The sequence below is a fragment of the Atractosteus spatula genome, chromosome 6, assembly GCF_055471065.1.
Source record: "Atractosteus spatula isolate fAtrSpa1 chromosome 6, fAtrSpa1.hap1, whole genome shotgun sequence".
NCBI lineage: Eukaryota > Metazoa > Chordata > Actinopteri > Semionotiformes > Lepisosteidae > Atractosteus > Atractosteus spatula.
The window spans coordinates 8,730,043-8,749,720 of NC_142711.1; the positions used below are offsets into that span (position 1 = coordinate 8,730,043).

Consider the following 19,678-nt stretch of genomic DNA (forward strand, 5'->3'; position numbering starts at 1 on the left):
TTTCAATTTTTCAAAGGAGCAGGAAAAAATGAACTGCTCAATTTCATGTCTGATATTGATTTTTCATTACATATTTAATGTTTTTAGTATTACCAAAACAAACGTAATGCATTTAAGGTCATGTTACGACCAAATTACGTTTTATATATATTAGAATATAAATACAAATTATAAAACAATTTTATTTCCAAAAACTAATGAAAAACACAAAATAATGATTATTACAATATGAATGAATAATATTAAATGAAGATGTATCTCGCACCTAAATATAAAATTGACCAGAAACTTGTGTGTCATGTTTATTTAACTTTGGCGTAATAGCTGTGTTATAAATATTTGCTATTTAGGTTCCTATCACTGTCCATTATGAAACTGCATGGCACTGTAACAAACATACAAAGAAACATGTAGATTACAGTGAAAAAAATACATTTGTGACATAAAATACAGTATGTTCTACTGCAGGACATATTTTTGCTCAAGGACAGTGATGTTGTCGTCATGACCTCAAGAAATTATGGAGATAATTAAAGGGAAATTTCCTCTGTTCTCTTTAAAATCAGGAAAACAATTTTCTAACCATTATTACTACCCCTTTAAGTGACGTACTTAAACTGACATACAGTACATGCCCCAAATAAAATTTTGAATTTCTATAAATGTCTCAGAAAATGTCTCAAAAATAAAGTTTTGTCTTTATGAATGAAGACAGAATCTAAGATGCAGATTTCTACAATTATTTCTAGTGTTCAACCATTTTTTCAAAAGATTACAAAATGTTCACACTGTTAAATGTTGTAGCATCATTGTGTAGAAGGTTTTAATATTTTTTATATCTTAATGTCCAATCTAATTCTAAAATAAAACTTAGAATTAAAGGCTGAGGAATTGGATGGTTTCTCCCATTCTCAATGGGAGAAAAAACAGCAAAGAATTTGGAGGCCTTAAGTAGTAAACTGCAAGGTGAACTACAGTTCCCGAGTTAATTGAGCAATTAAGGATCAATTCAATTCAATATTAACTAATTGTAATGGGCAAGGATGATCCACCCTGCGATATGCAAAATTTAAATTGAGGACTGAATTTTCAAACTCATCAACAGGCACACTTAACAGGATAGTTGCTACACATCGCCAAACAGCGGCCTCAAAAATTACCACAGAACTGAATCTACACCTCCTCAATCCACACTCAACAAAAAGTCATGAGCTTCACCAGGCTGATATTTATGGCGGGGCTGCCATTTAGAAACTACTTGTAAACAAGGCCAATGCACAGCAATGCATAACCTGGTGTAACGAGAACAAACTCTGAACGTCTGAACACTGGAAGAAAGTTATGTGATCTGATTAGTGGTCTTTTAGTCTTTTCCTACATCTGGTTGGGTTTATGTTTGGAGAAAGCCAAAGGAACCCTTCAACCCACATTGCCTGATCCCAACAATTAATCCCAGTGGAGGGTCTTTTATTGTATGAGCAAGCATCTCTAAGGCCAAGGAATATAAAGCATTTTCAGCCAACAAGTGCACCCTATGTTGCACACATTGTTTACTCAAGATGTTCCAATATTCCAAGATGATAACACCACCATACACATTGCTAAACCAATTCATGGCGGGTTTCATGAACACCCGGAGGAAATCAAACACTTTCCATGGCCTCTCCAGTCATCAGATCTAAACATCACTAAATCTTGATGGGAATTCCTGGAATGCAGAGCACAGAGTAGATTTCCACCTTCTTCATCTCTCAATGACCTGGCGGCTTTTCGTCTTGAAGAATGGTAAAATATCTCACTAGGAGCAGTCCAAAACTGGTATAACAGTATTCAATTACAGTCTGAAGCTATTCTGTGTTTTCTTTCCTTTCCCACCATTGGGAGGGGATGGGAATATGAGGAAGTACTGTACCTCTACCCTCAATACATTTTGCAACCCGACATCACAGCATCCAACACAAACATGTAGCAAAGCATGCATCACGGTCCTTTTCAGATTGTTAAAAAAGAATAGAGCCAAGGTTCCAGAATGACTGAGCCAAAGTCGGGACCTCTGACTGATTGAGAATCTTCAGTGAAGGCTGAGCACAAGACAAGGCCACAGAATCGGCATTAGTCAGTACAATTTTACACAGAAAATGTCCTCGGCTCAGCGACACAATTGTGTAAACATTACTACTGTTTAAAGTGGTTTCAGCTAGCTAATTGATTTCATTTTCCTTGCAAGGGTGTGAATATTTTTATTTCAAAATGTAGGAGTTCTACAAAAAATATTTTTAGAAATATGTTCCTTGTAACATTTTTCCCCACATTCACAAAAACTGAACTGTTGCTGAAGATCTCTCCTATAGTGATGTGTTTTTTTTGCTAGAAATAATTCTTTAAAATGAAATAAAAAGAAAAAAATACTTTAAAGATAATAAAATAATCGTTTTTAGTGTGTACAGTATTGCAGATGTAAGCAAACATCCCTTTTCGTTCTGAGTGGTGTTCCTTAGCTGCGGTCTAAGAACCAGCAAAGAACTCCAGTCTGGCCATCACAAGAAGGGATCAGATATACAGAGCGTAACTTGTGATTTCTTGAGATAATTAAATATCATCCATATTTGTCAAGATCCACAGTGCTTATTTCATGGTGGCTTGGAGTAATGCTTTAAAATATATACAAGATTGATTCAACGTTTAAAATTCTATTTAAATTTCCTTAAGGCTAACCTATTGATTTATACCAAAACTAAAGCTCTGAACCAGACTTGACAAGATATGTGATTTTGTGCCTTCTTATTATTTTATGTTAGCAATTTTAGAAATTATTTTTTCCCACATTTAAATTAGATGTTGATTGTACTTCCATAGAGCTTTATTTATAGTATGTATGCAACCAATATTACTTCTAGGAAAAAAATGTATTCCACTTTTGCCTCTTTACTTCTTCAAGGGTGGCATATTTTACTTATGTTTCATTACATTTCCTCAGTACAGAAATCAAAGAGAATGTGTGTTGGGTTACAAAACCTAACTACAGTGAATTTGGAGGGGGAGGGGCTCTCTAGGGCTCCATCAGCAAAGATGATTGTTTGGAGCTCTGCTGGGTGTCCAAGACATTGTTGGTTTGGATCTGAGTCATGGTTCCATCCAGCTGTGGCCAAGTCTTCCCAAGCAGTGAACACTGTTCCGGCAGGCTGAGACATACTGTACCTGACACAGGCGCTCTGACATGTGCATGGAGATCAATATATGCAAAAAATCCCCAGGCTTAAGCAACTGGTTATTCTACATTAGATAAACGTATAGTAAAAAAAAACAACAACTGGCAATTTATTTTTAAAAAAGCAATAGATCCAAATGTGTGCAACTCTTTCCCAGATTTTAGTTACATTCTTCTAGGCAACTTCCAGAACATCTTCCCACCAGTTGTTTATAAGTAGTGCTAACTTACTGGAAGGCTGTGATAAAATTCAGTCCTAAAAGAGAACTATGCCCTGAGAGAAATAGTGTGTAAGCAGAAGAATACTCAATGAAGTGTAGTGTAAAATACTGAAATCCTTTCATCAAAGGTTTTAAAATCATTTAGGGGGTAATTCCAAAATGATTTAGGAATTGGGTTTTTTTTCCCTGAATATCATACAGTACAGCAGGAGGCTATTGTGAGGCTACTGCTGTCATCTGAGCTGAAAGGGGGTTGATGCATTACTCTGCCACGTAGTTCACTGTAGGATGTAGACACAGCCTCTTTACATTTTTGAAAGAAATCATATTCTAAACTATGGCTCTCACACAAGAAGTTCAAAGGACCTGAAATTATTTTTTTTCTTTAGTTACGAATAATAAAACAGGACACGGGAATCTGTAATCATTTTCACCCAAACTCTCGCACCCTGAGTCACCCTTTTTTAATTTTAAAATTGTATTTAATGATTTTGTCTGTTGAAAATCCTTTCATGATTAAACAGTAGTGCTAAAGAAAGCAAATGTGAGGAACTTTCACAGTCAGGTTTAAGCATCTGGCTGTGTTTTCTTCCATGTGCATGAACAAAATTTAAAATGGTAAATGCATAATAAGTATTTATTACAAATCCTTTCCTTTACATTTACATTCCATATATTTTTATATTTTATTAATTTAGTGCAACATCTTCCTGCACCTCTTATGGTGGAGAATTGTGAGGAGCAGGGATTGGTTGTATTTGATACCGAGCATCAGACAGAAAGGGGTATGATCAATCATAAACCTGTCCCAACATAACCCAAGGCCACCCAAGAAACTCACTTCTCTTACCTCCTTACCACATACTGTACCCCGTATAATAAATCAGATTTAGAGAAAATGTCATATCACCAGCCATATAATGAATGCGTCTGGGACAAAATGAATGGTAGTGCTAAATATTTCACTTACAATTATTTAAATTAACCAGCACTCATTCCTCTCCTTCACATTGGAACTTATTTGAAATGGAGAATTGTATATTACCCTATTTCATGCCAGTGCATTCTTGAAAAAGATTTAAACCTTTTCTGCTCTTTTAACCCTGCAAAGGCACAGGAAAGAAAAATGATTAACTTGATATTACATATTACAATACAGGGCATCTTGAATAATGCAAATGGAAAATGTCCAATGTCCAATTTGGAATATCCAGATTCATCCAACATCAGTCATGACCATTAAGATGGCATACATATTTCCAACAGTAACTTTTCTATAAGTGCTTGTATACTTGAAAGTATCATCACAGAAAAGGAATTATTTCACATCATGTTTTTTAACCAGATTAACAAAACTTACAAGACTTTGATTCGGGTGATGGTGGGGAAATGTTGGACACAGCAAGGTCACTCTTGGATTTCTTAGGCTTTTTTGGATGGATCTGCCATGGCTTCTCATAACTTCTGAAATCACGCCTGGTTCCTTTATTTTCTGAAACAAGAAGCAGTTTTGAAGGAAAGATTCATCTCCTATCCTTGTACTGTGCAGCACTAACACAGCTTTTGCTGGATGAATTTCTACTGTAAATATCCAACAAAGGATTTTAATGCATTGTAGATGGATGTGGAGTGGAGACAGAATAAACAGCTCTCCAGTACATTTTTATTTTTAACATGGTGAAAACAACAAAGATTGCAACACAAAATCCAGTGGTGCACAGCAAATGTTTATTATTTATTTAGGCACAAGGTATATTTTGCCTGTGTAAGTAAGTAACTGGGGAAGGCAATTCTTTTTTTGTCAGTTCTTTTAGATGAGTTGTGATACACTATAAACTCAATTACCTATTGTTCTGTATACAAATATAAAACAGTTTTTTTATTCTTTCCAATTTCCAGCATTGTATTAACACCTGTTGTTCTTGTAAGAAGCATTTCCTCAGAATATGCTGCTACAGTATACAGTACATCTACAATAATTCAGCAGTGGATTACACAGTATATTACACAGACTTTAATACTTTTGATGTGAATATATTTGTTTGCAATGCCCTCAAATTTATATTTTATTCCAGCTGTTTTTTCTTATATAGATTATAAATAACATCTCTATTATTAATTTCTGGAGTTTGAACTTCTATGTGTTATCAAGCAAATGGTCCCTTATTTTAAAAAAAGACAGAAATAATGGATCCACAAGTCTGTAGAAGCTTTCTGCAAAGAAGATAAGTGCATCAGCCTGCCAGGTTAAATGATAAGAAATAAATACTCAATCCAAAATGACAACTGAAAAAAGTCAACCCACTTTAGCACAGATGAAATTTATGTTTTTCTAAAATCTAAAAAGAAGAAGAAAGCACCACTATAGCTGACTTGCTTCTTACTTTTCTGAAATGTTTGATGGGTCCTCAGGGCCCTGGGAGGTACATTTTTACAAGTAAGCAATTTAATAACAATTGAATATACGTTAGCAATAAATATAAAAATCCAACTGAATTAAAATCAATACTTTAAAATATGAATAAAATAAAGAGTAAATTGGTTTATAGTCATCTGCAAAACAACAACACTACATAACAAAGGAAAGAAATTGGAAGCACAAATGAGGATTTTCAAAAGCTTTTGAAAAAGTCAGCTAAATTGAGGTAGAACAACTGCTTCACTATCATTTACATTTCATTCCGTTTTAAACCAGTCAATCATAGTGTGAAGTTCTTTTCTTAAAGTGGTCATCAACTTTGTAAAGACACCTGACATAAAAAAAAGTGAAAGACAACTAACATTTAACACCCCAGGTCATTTTCCCTCAATTCCACGAGCTGCAAGATGAGAAAGACAAATGTATCAGGGCCCACCTGTTGTCCCAGTATCAGCCCACAGGGCAGCCGAGCCAGACAGTGTCCTCTGTAGCTTGCTGGGGCTGCCTTGCTTAGTCTGCAGGTGATTGATGAGAAAAGGAATAGGATGATCTGGGGTCTCAGTTATCAGTTTGGTCATCATTTCCTATCAGAGAAAAATAAAAAAAAACTCAGAATGACCGACAATCTGCAGTTTTGACAAAAGTGAGGTAGCATTTACGTAGAACATTCGTGAAGTATGTTAGTGTGTCTTTGCTAGAATACATAAATAAGAAATACCGTACATGTTTTCCACGGTGTTTTCAGCTAAAACCTTAGGGATGTAAACAGAGCTGTCCATCTGCCACCTCACACAGGGGCATCCAAAGCTTTTAAAGTCTAAAGAGATCAGATCTCAAATGGAAGAATCACCCTTTCTTTCACTGCAGTGCAAAATAAAGGCATTTTCATTTAAAGGTACAAAGGTACATTTGAAAATTAAAAATAAAATCAGGGAAAAAGATCTGACTATAAGCTCTCTGTCCCATCTGTCTTAAAAAGGCCAGTCAGTTCTGAAACCACAGACTGTGGATGTGACTAAGAGAGACTTTTTTTGGTAACAATTTTTATGGTAACATTGTGCCTTTCATGACATACTGTATCATTACAAGGTTTACAATAATCTGTTACAATAATAGAAAACAGATAGGGTCACCCAAATTCTAAAGTGTAGAAAAGAGAGCTTTAAGACAGAATGTGAAACTGACTGACACTATAGACCTAACAGGGGCTGGGAGATCATTCCACAGCCTTGGTGCAGCAGCACAGAAAGCATGGTCTCCCTGTGTTTAAAGCCTCACTTTGTCATCGGAAACAGGGCCAGATTCCAAAAAGTGCAAACAACATGGAGATATCGAGGGAATTAACAGGCCACTGATGTTGACAGAAGCCAAATAGTTCATGCTCATAAAAGTGAACAGAAGCAATTCAGAGAAAGGGTTAAAGGACAGTTAAAGGATGCCACAACAGAAAATATACTGTAGTTAAGACAGCACCGTGTAGCTCTGACAGGACCGTGGCGCACAAGACAATTTTCAGCTCACAATCTTTTGTACTATTGAGAGCATCCTGACTGGTTGCATCGCTGCCTGGTATGGGAACTGCTCCGCCCGGGATCGCAAATTACTGCAGAGGGTGGTGAAGTCAGCGCAGCTCATTACCGGCTGTGAGCTACCAAACATCCAGGAGATCTACTCAGCTAGATGTCTGAAGAAGGCCAGGTCCATTCTCAAGGACCCCAGTCATCCCAGTCACAAACTGTTTTCCCTCCTACCGTCCGGTAAACGGTAACAAAGCATTCGGTCAAAATCCAACAGATTACAGAACAGCTTCTACCTCCAGGCAATAAGACTGCTAAATAGCCAACCTGTAGCTTCTTTAGCAAATCACCTGTAATGGCTACATGGACACACAATTCTCACTATATTCAGCATAACTGCACTACATGTATATATTGCACACACCATGGACACATAACAGCTCTACTCATATTGAGTTTTATTCAATTTCAAAAATGTAACCTCAATTTTGTGATTTTTGTGTTTTTGTGAATTTTTGTGATTTTTGTGATTCTTGTGATTTTTGTGAGCTCACAGAAAAAGACATTTCATTGCCAGCAACTACTGCTGCACGCCGTATTGTTGTGCATTTGATAAATAAACTTTGATTTGATTTGATTTTGCAACTGCTGTAAATCGGCATCTTACTGAAATGTGTAACCCAAAATCTTAAACAACTAACAAAACAATTTAATTAGACACATGCAGTATACTGTAGGATGTGTGTAAAGGTCTTCTACAGTTGTTTTACCCAAAACATTCATGTTTTTATAAGTATATTTACCTACAAAACATTGTGGAGCCAGGTTATAAATATTCCAGTTTTGCAGTTAATTAAATAATTACATCCATAATGTTACTGAGAGCCCAGTTGGAAAAAATACCAGGCCCTGCAGTAACTGGGTTTGATAGTTCTGGTCTAAACTTTAATGATGGGAGACTGAACCTTGCTTTCCCTTTTCTAACCTATGGGAGAGCACCTTCTCAGTATTATCTTACACAGTGAACCGTTCTGACCCCTTTCTGGCCTACTGGGGAGTTGCCATTCTGCATAATTTTATGAGAAAGCAAACTGTGCTGCACCCTATCTAACCTGCAGTATAAGAAATGACGTCTTCCCTGGTCTATCCATTACCCCCATGCCTTCACTGTGATTAGTCTAACTAATCTAACAATTACACAGTTTCTCCTGTGTTCTTCACTTATTTATAGAGAAGGCTAATCGAAATCGCCAGCAGCAGATTGCCTGCACTACTTTCTCTAAATACCTGTATTAGTTGTCTCTAAACCACACACATCTTGGATAAAATGCTGCTCCACTTCAAATAAAACAGAAGAGCTACTGTAAATACCTCTTTTTGTATTTATTATAAATGGTATCAAATATATTGCAATATACTATTTGGGGCAGTGTGGTGGCTAAGGATCTGCGCCGGTGGCTGGAAGGTTGCTGGTTCAAATCCTACGGCCGGCAGAGGAATCCTACTCCATTGGGCCCCTGAGCAAGGCCCTTAACCCCAGCTGCTCCAGGGGCGCCTTATAAATGGCTGACCCTGCGCTCTGACCCCAAACTTCTCTCCCTGTCTGTGTGTCTCATGGAGAGTTTGGGTATGCAAAAAGACAAATTCCTAATACCAGAAATTGCATATGGCCAATAAAGTGATCTTAAATCTTATTTAACATTTTTCATGGAGATTATTAAAAAATCAAAGTACAAAGGAAATCTAATGAATGTCCCAAGCAGTCAGAAAAAAAACAGAGGTGAGGTAAAGCATTCATCTTAAAGCTGTAATATTTCCTATCATAAAGTCCGTCTACACTTACAAAAAGAAGAAAAAAGAACAGTAAATCTAATTTGACTACTTATACAATGTCAAACAGTCCTCTCCAAACAGAATGAAAAATGCTCCTCACAACAGCATGCAAATTATACTGTCAATAGTGTGGCACAAAAAATATTTGCTGGCATTTTCATAAATAAATTTGAATTATTTTTGCAAGCAATAAAAGGCAACATCTGATTCATGATTCTCTCTGCTTTTTTTTACAGAAATGTCAAAGTTTTAGAAAGGTGAAGGATAGAACATTTATTTCAGAGAGGACAGTTAAGGAGCAGAGCCTAACCACAGAATGTACAGTACATCTGACAAAGTTATCAGTTCTGAGTACAAATTGAGCTAAAAATTAACCACACATGTTTGGAACTATCACCCTTAAGACTGCTGGCTTCACTGAAGATTAATTTTAAATTTCTCCTGTCATTTCTCTCTTATAAAAAGTTATCATCAGGGAAACGGCAATCTTTTTTGGCAGAGGTGCACTAACATTTAACTGCAAAGACAGGACATTACACCAGGTTGCAAATATAGGAAGGAAGTCTGATGAGTAGGACATCAATCGCATCACCAATTCTATACCCCTGCCTCGACCAGCACACTTCAGTTTCCATTTTGATTAGTCCTATTGTTATCAGGATATCGTTCTGCGTATCCGCGTCACAATGCCTGATGTCCGAGATGGTGTCCTACACAAAACTTTGATTCACTCCTAACATGACTTGGCTCCTCTGGAGGAAGAGTCCACCTATAGTGACTTAATCCAGCCTCCAGCCCACTGATGGCACAAAAGCAATGTTATCTTTTTAAGAGGGAGATAGTTTCTTTTCTGTGTTTTTCACCAGGCTCACCATTCAACAAGTCCAATAACCTCATCTCCTGTGGGGAATCAGCTTTTTCACTAATGAACCCATTTATGGCTTTTAGGACAGTCAAAGTCCCTTGATTACATTACAGTCAGTCATGAATCATTGATTAATTAAAATGATGTCAAACATTACATGTAATAGTTTTCCAAAATTCATATCCTTTATTTGACATCATTTTAATTTATTTTAATTTACTTTCTGCCCTACTGCAGTACGCATCCCTAACAGCTAATTGCAATGCTTCAGACTCGATGCACATGTTTGCATGATCTACCTTGTTTTTCCACAGCTACATATTTATTGTCCTCTACAACGTATTTACTGTTCTGTTTTTATTATCTATTTTGTTTGTAATGTACTGTCAACTTTGTTGTACTGTGTATGTCCCAAGAGATCAACGTGAGTAAGAAATCCAATGTACATGTACATACAGCAGTAAACTCCTCTAAGTCTACTTCTAATTTATTTTTCTAAATGCTGGTGGAACCTGGTGACATGAAGATGTGTGGCACAGGAATTGCCAGCTTCCTCTGTGTTAACATCCTCACACAGCCTGGTAGCTGCATGATTTTAAAGAAACAGTGAGTCATGGAACCAATAGTGAAAAAATTGCAATAAAATAGTACTCTCTATACCTGCAATCAAATTAAATGATTGCACCTTTCAGTTAATCATCTTCTTGTCAGAAATATTTAATATCTTGATTGTGTAAAGGTGAATATGCAGTGATGACAAGCTATCACCAGAAGGCATGACTGCAGAAAACAAAAACGATTCTTCCGGAAAACAGGGTGTACTGCAATAAATAATCCCTGGTCAGTCAGTTTCCTCATTCCTTGGGCCTAAGTGAATTATGCACATTTACGATGAAAACAGGCAGTGCCTGCCTCACTCAGGGAAATTAGAACACACAGAGGAAACACAAATACTCATTGAAGTATAAAAGACACCTAATATGATTTGTGATACTAATGATAGTGCTGAAACTTTTTTTATGCTTTTCGTATGTCAACATGCATTTCTATTTATAATATTAACATGCTGTTAAAATAAAAAAAAAGATTATTCATGTCAAACATAACTCAGCTCATATTTTCAGTTGAATTCCATGAGAAAGTAGTTGGGGAGACAAAGATGAATAGCTGTATTTACATTTATTTAAAATGACCATTAAAAAAAAAGACCATTTTGTTTTTAACCTGTAATACACTTCCTCATTCCATGCTACAATGATTTAGACTAAATCTTGCTTCACAAGAAAGCTGTGCTCATGAGATTAACAGGCACTAAGGGGGGAGTTTTAGAGATACCATAATTAAATCAAACTGAAGCAAAAGGAAGAACCTCAGCACTCACAATGTCTTATGTCTCAATTACACATTGCAAAACAATTGATTCCTAGAAACAAAAAAACAAAAAACCTGCAAATTTCACACCTCAGAAATGGAAGTTCTTAGCAGACATTTTGGAGGGTTAACTACAGAAAAGGCCAGTCTAACATAGCTGGTTGAAGTTAGAAACATTACTGAAATTCACTAGATATATTTCTCTCTCAAACCCCTCTCTTCATAATTTTGTTGCATGCACTGATTTGTCAACACCTGCTGCAAATGACAAAAACATTTTTCTCGTCTTGTATTTTGCCTCATGCATTATTCTTCTACGTGTGGACTATCTCCAAACAAGTAGGAAAGAGAAATATTCTACTTGTCTTGCATCTTCACACAGTATTCATTTATATGTGGACAGCGATCCAAACTACAAAAAAACCAGAAGGAATATATACTGTACATGTATTCTATCTACCTCTCATTTTGTCTCAAGTATAATTCAACACATTGCTTACGATTGTGTTTAAACTAAACAACTAAGAAAACAGAAGGAAAAGAGCACTTCTATGATTGTCTCTGCTTAACTTTTAAACCTGAACAATCAAAACAACCTAAGATAGAAAGAAACTCAGATGTGTCCTTTTTAAAAAAAATATTTGTCTTTGCTATGGATCTCTAGTACCTCAACTGCAAATTTAAATATACTAATCTAAATATCAGTATGTATTGTATTAATTGTAAGTTTCTACATTGTAACTTACTGTACAATACACAGTGGACAGTTATTTAAATCAAAATTTATTTTAACCTGATCTGTTTTTTACTATATGTGTTTATTTGCTTTTAAATACAATTCTGTACAATTCTGTATTTTTAAAGCCACTACAGTCTGTGTATAATATATTTTTATAATCAAAATCTGAAATAAAATTATGTTTTCTAATTCCTATTTATTCACAATTACTAATAATTATATATACGTGTGTAATTAAAAACTGATTATTTTATCAAACAGGAATGTGACAATATTAGTGTTGTACAGTATTGTGACATATTGTATAGTAGATCAAGTAGCTGTGTCAGCATGCATAGGCTGCAAAGGAACAAGTAAAGGTTTATTCCATGCTGAAAAGAGAAGAAAAGAAACAATGTTTTGGCTGTGGAGCCTTCTTCGGGTGTGTCATGTGTAGTAGGTCTTTTAGAGTTGTGGTGGCAACATGGTAGCAACATCCTGTCTCAGCAATGTAAGCGTTGTGCTAATCATACCGACAATTTAATGAACTATAATACAAGAAAGCACTAATTGGCTAATCAACATTTAAAATTGTAATGATTTTTTACTAGAGCCACGTACAGCTGCAGTACTTTAAGGATTCGTTGGCCTTCCTTTTACAGCGTTTTTGCAGTTTTAAATATACAGTAAATGGATCTAATCCTAATTGCACCTCTAATTTCAAAATCATCAGATCCATTTGTGATTACGGAATATCAATAGAGTATCTAAAATTTTATAGTGCAATATAAAGCAATGAAAGGATTCAATGAAAAAAAGTCTAAAAAATACAGATCATAGTTTTGTATCGATTGTATATAAAATAACAATGCCTGGAGCCTAAATGTCACTAAATTTTAGAGTGGATGAGGATCTTGTAATCTTGTAAGCATTCAGAATAGAAAAAAAGGAAGAATATTCATTAAATGCAGACACTACTTACAGTTTTGCATTGCTTAACTTCTCCTGATGGAAATTCACAATACATTTTTTTCTCACTGTCAAAGCACTCTTGTGATGACAGACAAATTTCAGACAAACGAGCTCATCTCACAGTCTATTAATCACAGACTCAATTACAGGAAAGCTTCCATTAGCAATGTCTAGAAGCAGCTGCCAGGTTATTAAGTTAACTAATGGTCAGTCCTTAATGTTTTTTTCTAGTTTCGACAGGCAATAATTAATTCCAGAATTTGTTTTTTTTTATGTTTATGAGCAGCTCCTGGAGTATTTGTTAATTGAGTGGTTGGAACTTGTTAAGCATTCATTGCTCCTGGAGAGAAACACAGTACTGTTAGTATAATACGAGAATATATACTGATGGGGTAGGAAAAAAAACACAACATTTTTTGGAATGAGAATACTGTAGTTATAGCTTATGTACTTTCACAAAAAGTTGTCAATTTGTTTTAAGCCCTCTGACCCACAATACAGCTTGTGCAGTGAGGCATTGCAACTTGTCAATCACACGAAAGCTCGTTAGGAGCACTTTTACCCAACGAGGTCCAGCTGGAACAATGCCTGATTTAAAAAAGCCTTAATTCAAAGCTTAGGTTACTGCAAGAAGAAGGCCACACTTAGTCAGTTTCTGTGCATTCCATAATGCCTCAAATGTCGCCAGAAGCAAGGGAGAGGGCCATTGGCATGCTGCAGGCAGGCATGCCATGTGCCAGCGATGCCAGATACTATGGAGTAAGCCGCTCCACTGTGTCTCGACTGCGGAGAAGGTTTCAGCAGACGGACAGTACAGATGACTGTCCAAGATCCGGTCGCCCTCGAGTGACCACACCAGAGCAGGACCGACACATCAGACTGGTCCATCTGAGAAATCGTTTCAGATCTGCCACACGTACTGCTGCCGTAATTTCCTATTTGCTATGATACTGCTGTCCTTCTAAATTCATCACAAATCTTAACTCACTATGTTCTAAACTCAATTTGAATGGCAACTCCACGATCCAATTATCTACATTTTAGCTCACCAAAGAGGCTGAGAAAGATGCCTTACCAGACTTCCAAAGTTGCTTTGGTTTAGTCCAGGTACTTGAGTTTGTTTTACTTAAAGCAGAAAAATGTATTGGGAAAGGGTAGTGTAAATGCTAACAACTTCTTGATTTGGAATAACTGAAACTGCTTTACAAGTAAGGAACACTTTGTATGCTTTACAGCCAATATGGCATACAGATACAGAAACTTAAGCACACCTTTGCTAATATTAGGAACAAGTACTAGGTTTATTCCATGCTGAAAAAAAGAAGACAGAAAACACAACGTTTCGGCCGTGGAGCCTTCTTCAGGTGTGAGCAAGGTCCTCACACATGAAGAAGGCTCCACGGCCGAAACGTTGTGTTTTCTCTCTTCTTTTTTTCAGCATGGAATAAACCTAGTACTTGTTCCTTTGCAGCCTACGCATGCTGACGCAGCTACCCACCTGAACTACCTTTGCTAATATTAGCTGTGTTTCATAAATACCACAGACAGCCAGCAATACTGAGCATCTTTTCACTGTTTAAACATTTCATGACTATAGAAAACTGTTTTACATAGTTAATAATCACTTCGTTATACACAAAAACTTTTATTTTTCACTTTCCCTTACCAATAGGGCACACAAATGTTTTCTTATTTGAATTCCTTTTTCCTGTCTCTTTTACTGTGGTTCAGACATTCTAAATGGTTAAAGATGGTAGAATTTCTTAGATTTATACACCCTATACACTGTAAATCACTTTGAGATGATACTTTAAAAGATACTATATAAAATAAAGTTTATTATTAGTATTTCCTCCATTTAAAAATAACTGACAAAGCTAAAAATAGTATGACTAGTCAATTTTTTAAGGAAATGTAATTGTTTCCTAGTTTTCCCCATTTAAAACTAAAAGAGCATCTCTTGTATTTACATTCATATAAATAAGCATTGGGAATAAAAGGGGTGAAACGCTTCCATGAACTGGACACCTGCTAATCAATTGCTGTACATCATATTTGTTTAGTGGCTGAAGACAAGACAAGGATGGTTTTTATGAATTTCATAAATTATTTCATAATTACAATTATTCACACAAATCTGCTTATCTGACTTTCTATCATGCTGTCCTGCAGGCACCCCCTCAGGCTTCATTATATATTTTGACTACTTGCTTTGACATGAGAAGACAAAAAAAACAAATGCTTACAATACTTGCACTAATTATTGTATTTTAGATGCTACGGTGTAAGAAGTGTCTTCTTCACAGCATGTAGTTTTTAATTTGGCATGTGAGCCTAATAAGTGAACAAAAAAACTACATTTCCCAGCGTGCCACACACATTTAAGAATTCTGTGAAGTAATATCCACAGGTATCCATACTGTACAGTAACAACTACAATATTACTGTTGTTCTTACAGCCTACTTTTATTCAAGATACCATTAGTACTTATAGTAAATGACAGTCATTCATATCACTTCTTAAAATATTTATTTTAATCTGTCCTCTTTTTTGTTTTTTATGTTTATTTTCTTGTAGACATGTTTTATGTGTACAGTATATATGTGTTATTATAACCCCTATGTATGACATTTTTACAATTAAGATCTAAAATATAATTATCTGTTTCTAATTATTATTTACACATGGTTACTCATAATTCTATACACTATATATAATTTTAAAAACAGAATTCACAGGGGCATCTGCCCCAAAGAAGACTTCTGAAAATCTGTAAGGAGCTTGCTCTTTGTTTTGCTATTTTTTGGTTAAGATACTTAAATTATGTTGTGCTTCTTGAAAGGTTCATGGCTCAGCTGCACTGACCTTTATCTGCACGGACTGGGACACTGCTAGTGACAACGAAGCCCAAATGATGTAATGTTTCCTGTACCTTGTCTAAGTATGTTTCTCCCCTTTTTTCTCTTCCTTCTCTTATATTTTCTAAATGAAACATTAAAATATACATTGTTTGTATGACAAACTATACAGTATATGATTTGTTTTGTTCTATTCTGTAGAGTTGGGTTTTAAAAGATAACTCATAAGTACCATAATTCAAGGGTTCTATTTTGAACAGCTTGCATAAAGAACTTTACCAAGCCTCTTTTCAACTTGTTTGCTATTATTCCTTAGTTTAAAGCTCCCAATAGTTGATCAAGTGATGAGTAAGAGATACAGTGGGAATTACATTGTATTGGACACATTCAACAACTAACATTTTTATCCTTCTACAGAACTGGTTACATTTCAGGCAACACACCTGAATGAGGGCAGTTTTGAAACTTTTGAAATTGACACAGGGTTCATACCAATTCCAATTGTCATTTAACCATTTTTGAGACATGAAAGCAAATTTACAAATATCCTGCAAACACACAATTGAAATAAATTAGCCAGTAATTAAGAACTCAGCTGGAGCAAAAAGCAGAAGACACAGGGATTCTCCAAGACAAGGTCAGGGAATCACTATTTTATAGTACACAAAAAGGCGAATAAGGCATTTAACATTTATTGCCTTTGTGAAATATTTCTATATCACGTTTTTCTTTTTTCTAAAATATACCTATGCTTTATTCATTCTTTACTGCACCATATAATTTCATTTTACAGAGAAATGGCTACTCTCATATTTCCATCTCATGATATTATATACACACAGTACATATTCAAAACTCCATAAATCTTAAGACTACAGTAAGTTCTCTTCAAGAACAGATGAAAAAAGGAAATAACTATGTACATGTACCATTGATTTCCACATCACTGCATAGTCTAAAAACTAAAAATGAGAATTCAAATTGCATTGAAGACTATTAACCTTTAAGAAACCCACTTAATAGAGGGAAGGGTCCTGCAGAATTCATAGAATGACCCAACTGACCTACATTTCTGTATAAAACTTCAAGCTGTCCATCAAATCATTCTAGTGAAACTGATCCAAAGAACAACAAAGCAATCAACATATCAGCTGTTATAAACTCTTCCCTAATACTGACTGATAGCTGCGGTAAATCCACAATGGATTCTTTGAGAGACAAAGCCATAGACATAATTTAGCTTAAACTTCACAAATTACAGGAGTGAAAAGTAAGAGGAAACTAAAAAATTAAAATAATAATAAGCAAGACAGCAAATGAGAGGAGGCCATTTAAATAAAACTAGCTTCTTTGGTTTCAAGTAAGAAGTTGATCAGAAAATGTATAATTGCCATTTCTCAGAAGAAAGCAGCATGCATTTTGCATGCCCAAGAAAAAAGTGAAGGCAGAACACTCCAAGAATAGGCAAGAATTCAATGCCTGCAGGAAAGTATCTCAAATGATTACACAATAAATTAAGAAACATCAATGGGTCACAGACTCAAGTAGCTATTCCTTCTAAGGGATATGAAACCAAATACCAATTTTTTCATTGTAATATTTACTAAAAATGATTATATCCCAATATTTGTGGTTTGTCGAATGTATGCATATTAATCTCATGGCCGCACAAACTGTATTAACTGCTTATCTTTAAAGCAAAATGACAGTTCTTATCTCAATATTTTTGCTGAGCACTATGAAGCACCTGCTTTACTTGCATAACATATTACAAAGCAAATTACAGTATAATATATGTTTACCCAAGCTGAACATTACTTTTAATATTTAAACACAATTTCCCAATGAGTTCGTTACTCAAAATTAGAAAAAAATCAGCATTACTTGTGAATAAAGCAGATTTAGCTGTCCATATTTTAAAATACATTTCTTTCCTGAATCAATTATTTCATGCCTTAGCTCACTTAAGAAATACTCGATTTTACCTATGCCCATTTACCACATTGGAGTGCTGCTTCTGAGTGACAAATGCATCACTTCAGGCTTTTGCAGTTAGCCAAATTATAGCTGCTGGCCCATTTAGGGAGCAGTCACAGCAGTGACTTTGAAAAGTCAGTGGTCATCAGCAAGGATACATTACAGCCCCACTGTAATGTTCTGTGCTTGGTAGCACTCCTCTCCCTCACTTCTAACCCAACCCTTTCCATTACAAACTGGGAAGTGCTTTAAAAAAACTGAAACAGCTTAAAGCTGCTCAAAACCAAATTGTCACTGATAATTCAAGACGGAGAGGCACGGCACCTCACACTGAGGTTCAATGCTGGTTCTTTCTGATACAAAAACACAAATGCATAATGTTTTCCAAACTTGTGTATTTATCCACAGCTATCAAATGTAACCTATTCAATGCATGTCCTGCCACACTTGTCTAGACCCTTTCAGGAGAACCACTCAAAGGTGTCAAAAAATATTGTTCACTATGACTGAAGTAATCATGTGGCAGTGGGACTTTTGTTAGATGTAGCCTAAAGCAGAAATGGCCTTAACAATCTGGTCAGGTTATTGTTTATTAAACAAGATAATTTAGCATGTTCCTCTTACTGCACGTGCTAGTTACTGAGCCTTAAAATCATAAAATTCAAACTGTCTAAAACTGTATACTGGCATCAAAATGAATCACTTCATTGATGTATGTATAATTTAGAAAAATAAAATGGATTCTGGATATTGAAATATTTTTACGTAGTTTTAATTAATTGATCACTCATGGCTGACCATGATAGACTCAAGAGACTACTGTTTCATAGGTGCAATTTATAGAATGACCCTGCCAATTTCATGAGAGAGCATCAGCTTTAGAGGTTTAGAGATCTTTCTGAGATTATTTAACCTTCTAATTGTCAAGCCTGGTAAAAATACATGTAGAAAAGAAACCAATATGCCTCACTTATCAAGAGAACATCACTTTTATGTCACGGGTGTGTTCAAAACCAGACTGAGCCAGTGCACTGTCACTCACAATATTGACTGCCCACAACCAGCAGTCTCTAACATACAGTACCAAGATTTCACAAACAAAACACAGTTATCCAACAATAAGAAAATAACAGGCACATCAGCAGTACAAATGTGAGAAGGTGGCTCGACAGTCTCCATGTGCAAACTCGATGGCCACACAGGGTCCAGTGCTCATCAGTTTTTCACTAATGCAACGGAACGATATGAATGAAGCAACTGCTCAGGTAGACAAGCCAGCAGTGGAGCCAAGTCCTCTTCAGCAATGAATTGAGTTTTTTTTTCTTGTAGATCAGTCTGATGGGTGTCAGTGAATGTGGCACAGGCATGTAAACCTATAGCTAATTATTGGGTACAACATACCAATCAATGGGGAGGTCTGAGTGTGATGGTCTGGGCAAGACTGTCCAATCACTACAGAACTCCACTTGTAGTGATTCATTTTAGCCTGGCTGCATCAATCTAGTCCTCACTGCCCTTCATACAGGCTCATCCTGGTGTGACAAAATTCCAGCAGACCAAGACATCTTATTAATTATAAATGTATATATTATTTATACCAGTACATGAAACTCAAGTATTTATTACTATGGGTACACGTTTTCAACATTCAGATTGCTCTGGTTCTCATTTAAAAAATTCCTTTATTCAGTTAAGCGAAAAAGTGTTATCCTGTTCCA

General features: G+C 35.7%; 1 protein-coding gene across 1 annotated transcript in view; it reads right to left on the reverse strand.

The window, feature by feature from the left end:
* c6h8orf34 (chromosome 6 C8orf34 homolog) overlaps nucleotides 1-19,678 on the reverse strand; it is a 152,571-nt gene that overhangs the window by 107,772 nt on the left and 25,121 nt on the right. Inside the window, exons 2-3 of the mRNA XM_088918907.1 lie at nucleotides 6,285-6,432; nucleotides 4,790-4,921 (exon numbers count right to left, since the gene is read on the reverse strand). Of these exons, the coding sequence (XP_088775033.1) occupies nucleotides 4,790-4,921; nucleotides 6,285-6,432 (280 nt within the window). The remainder of the gene's footprint in view (nucleotides 1-4,789; nucleotides 4,922-6,284; nucleotides 6,433-19,678) is intronic.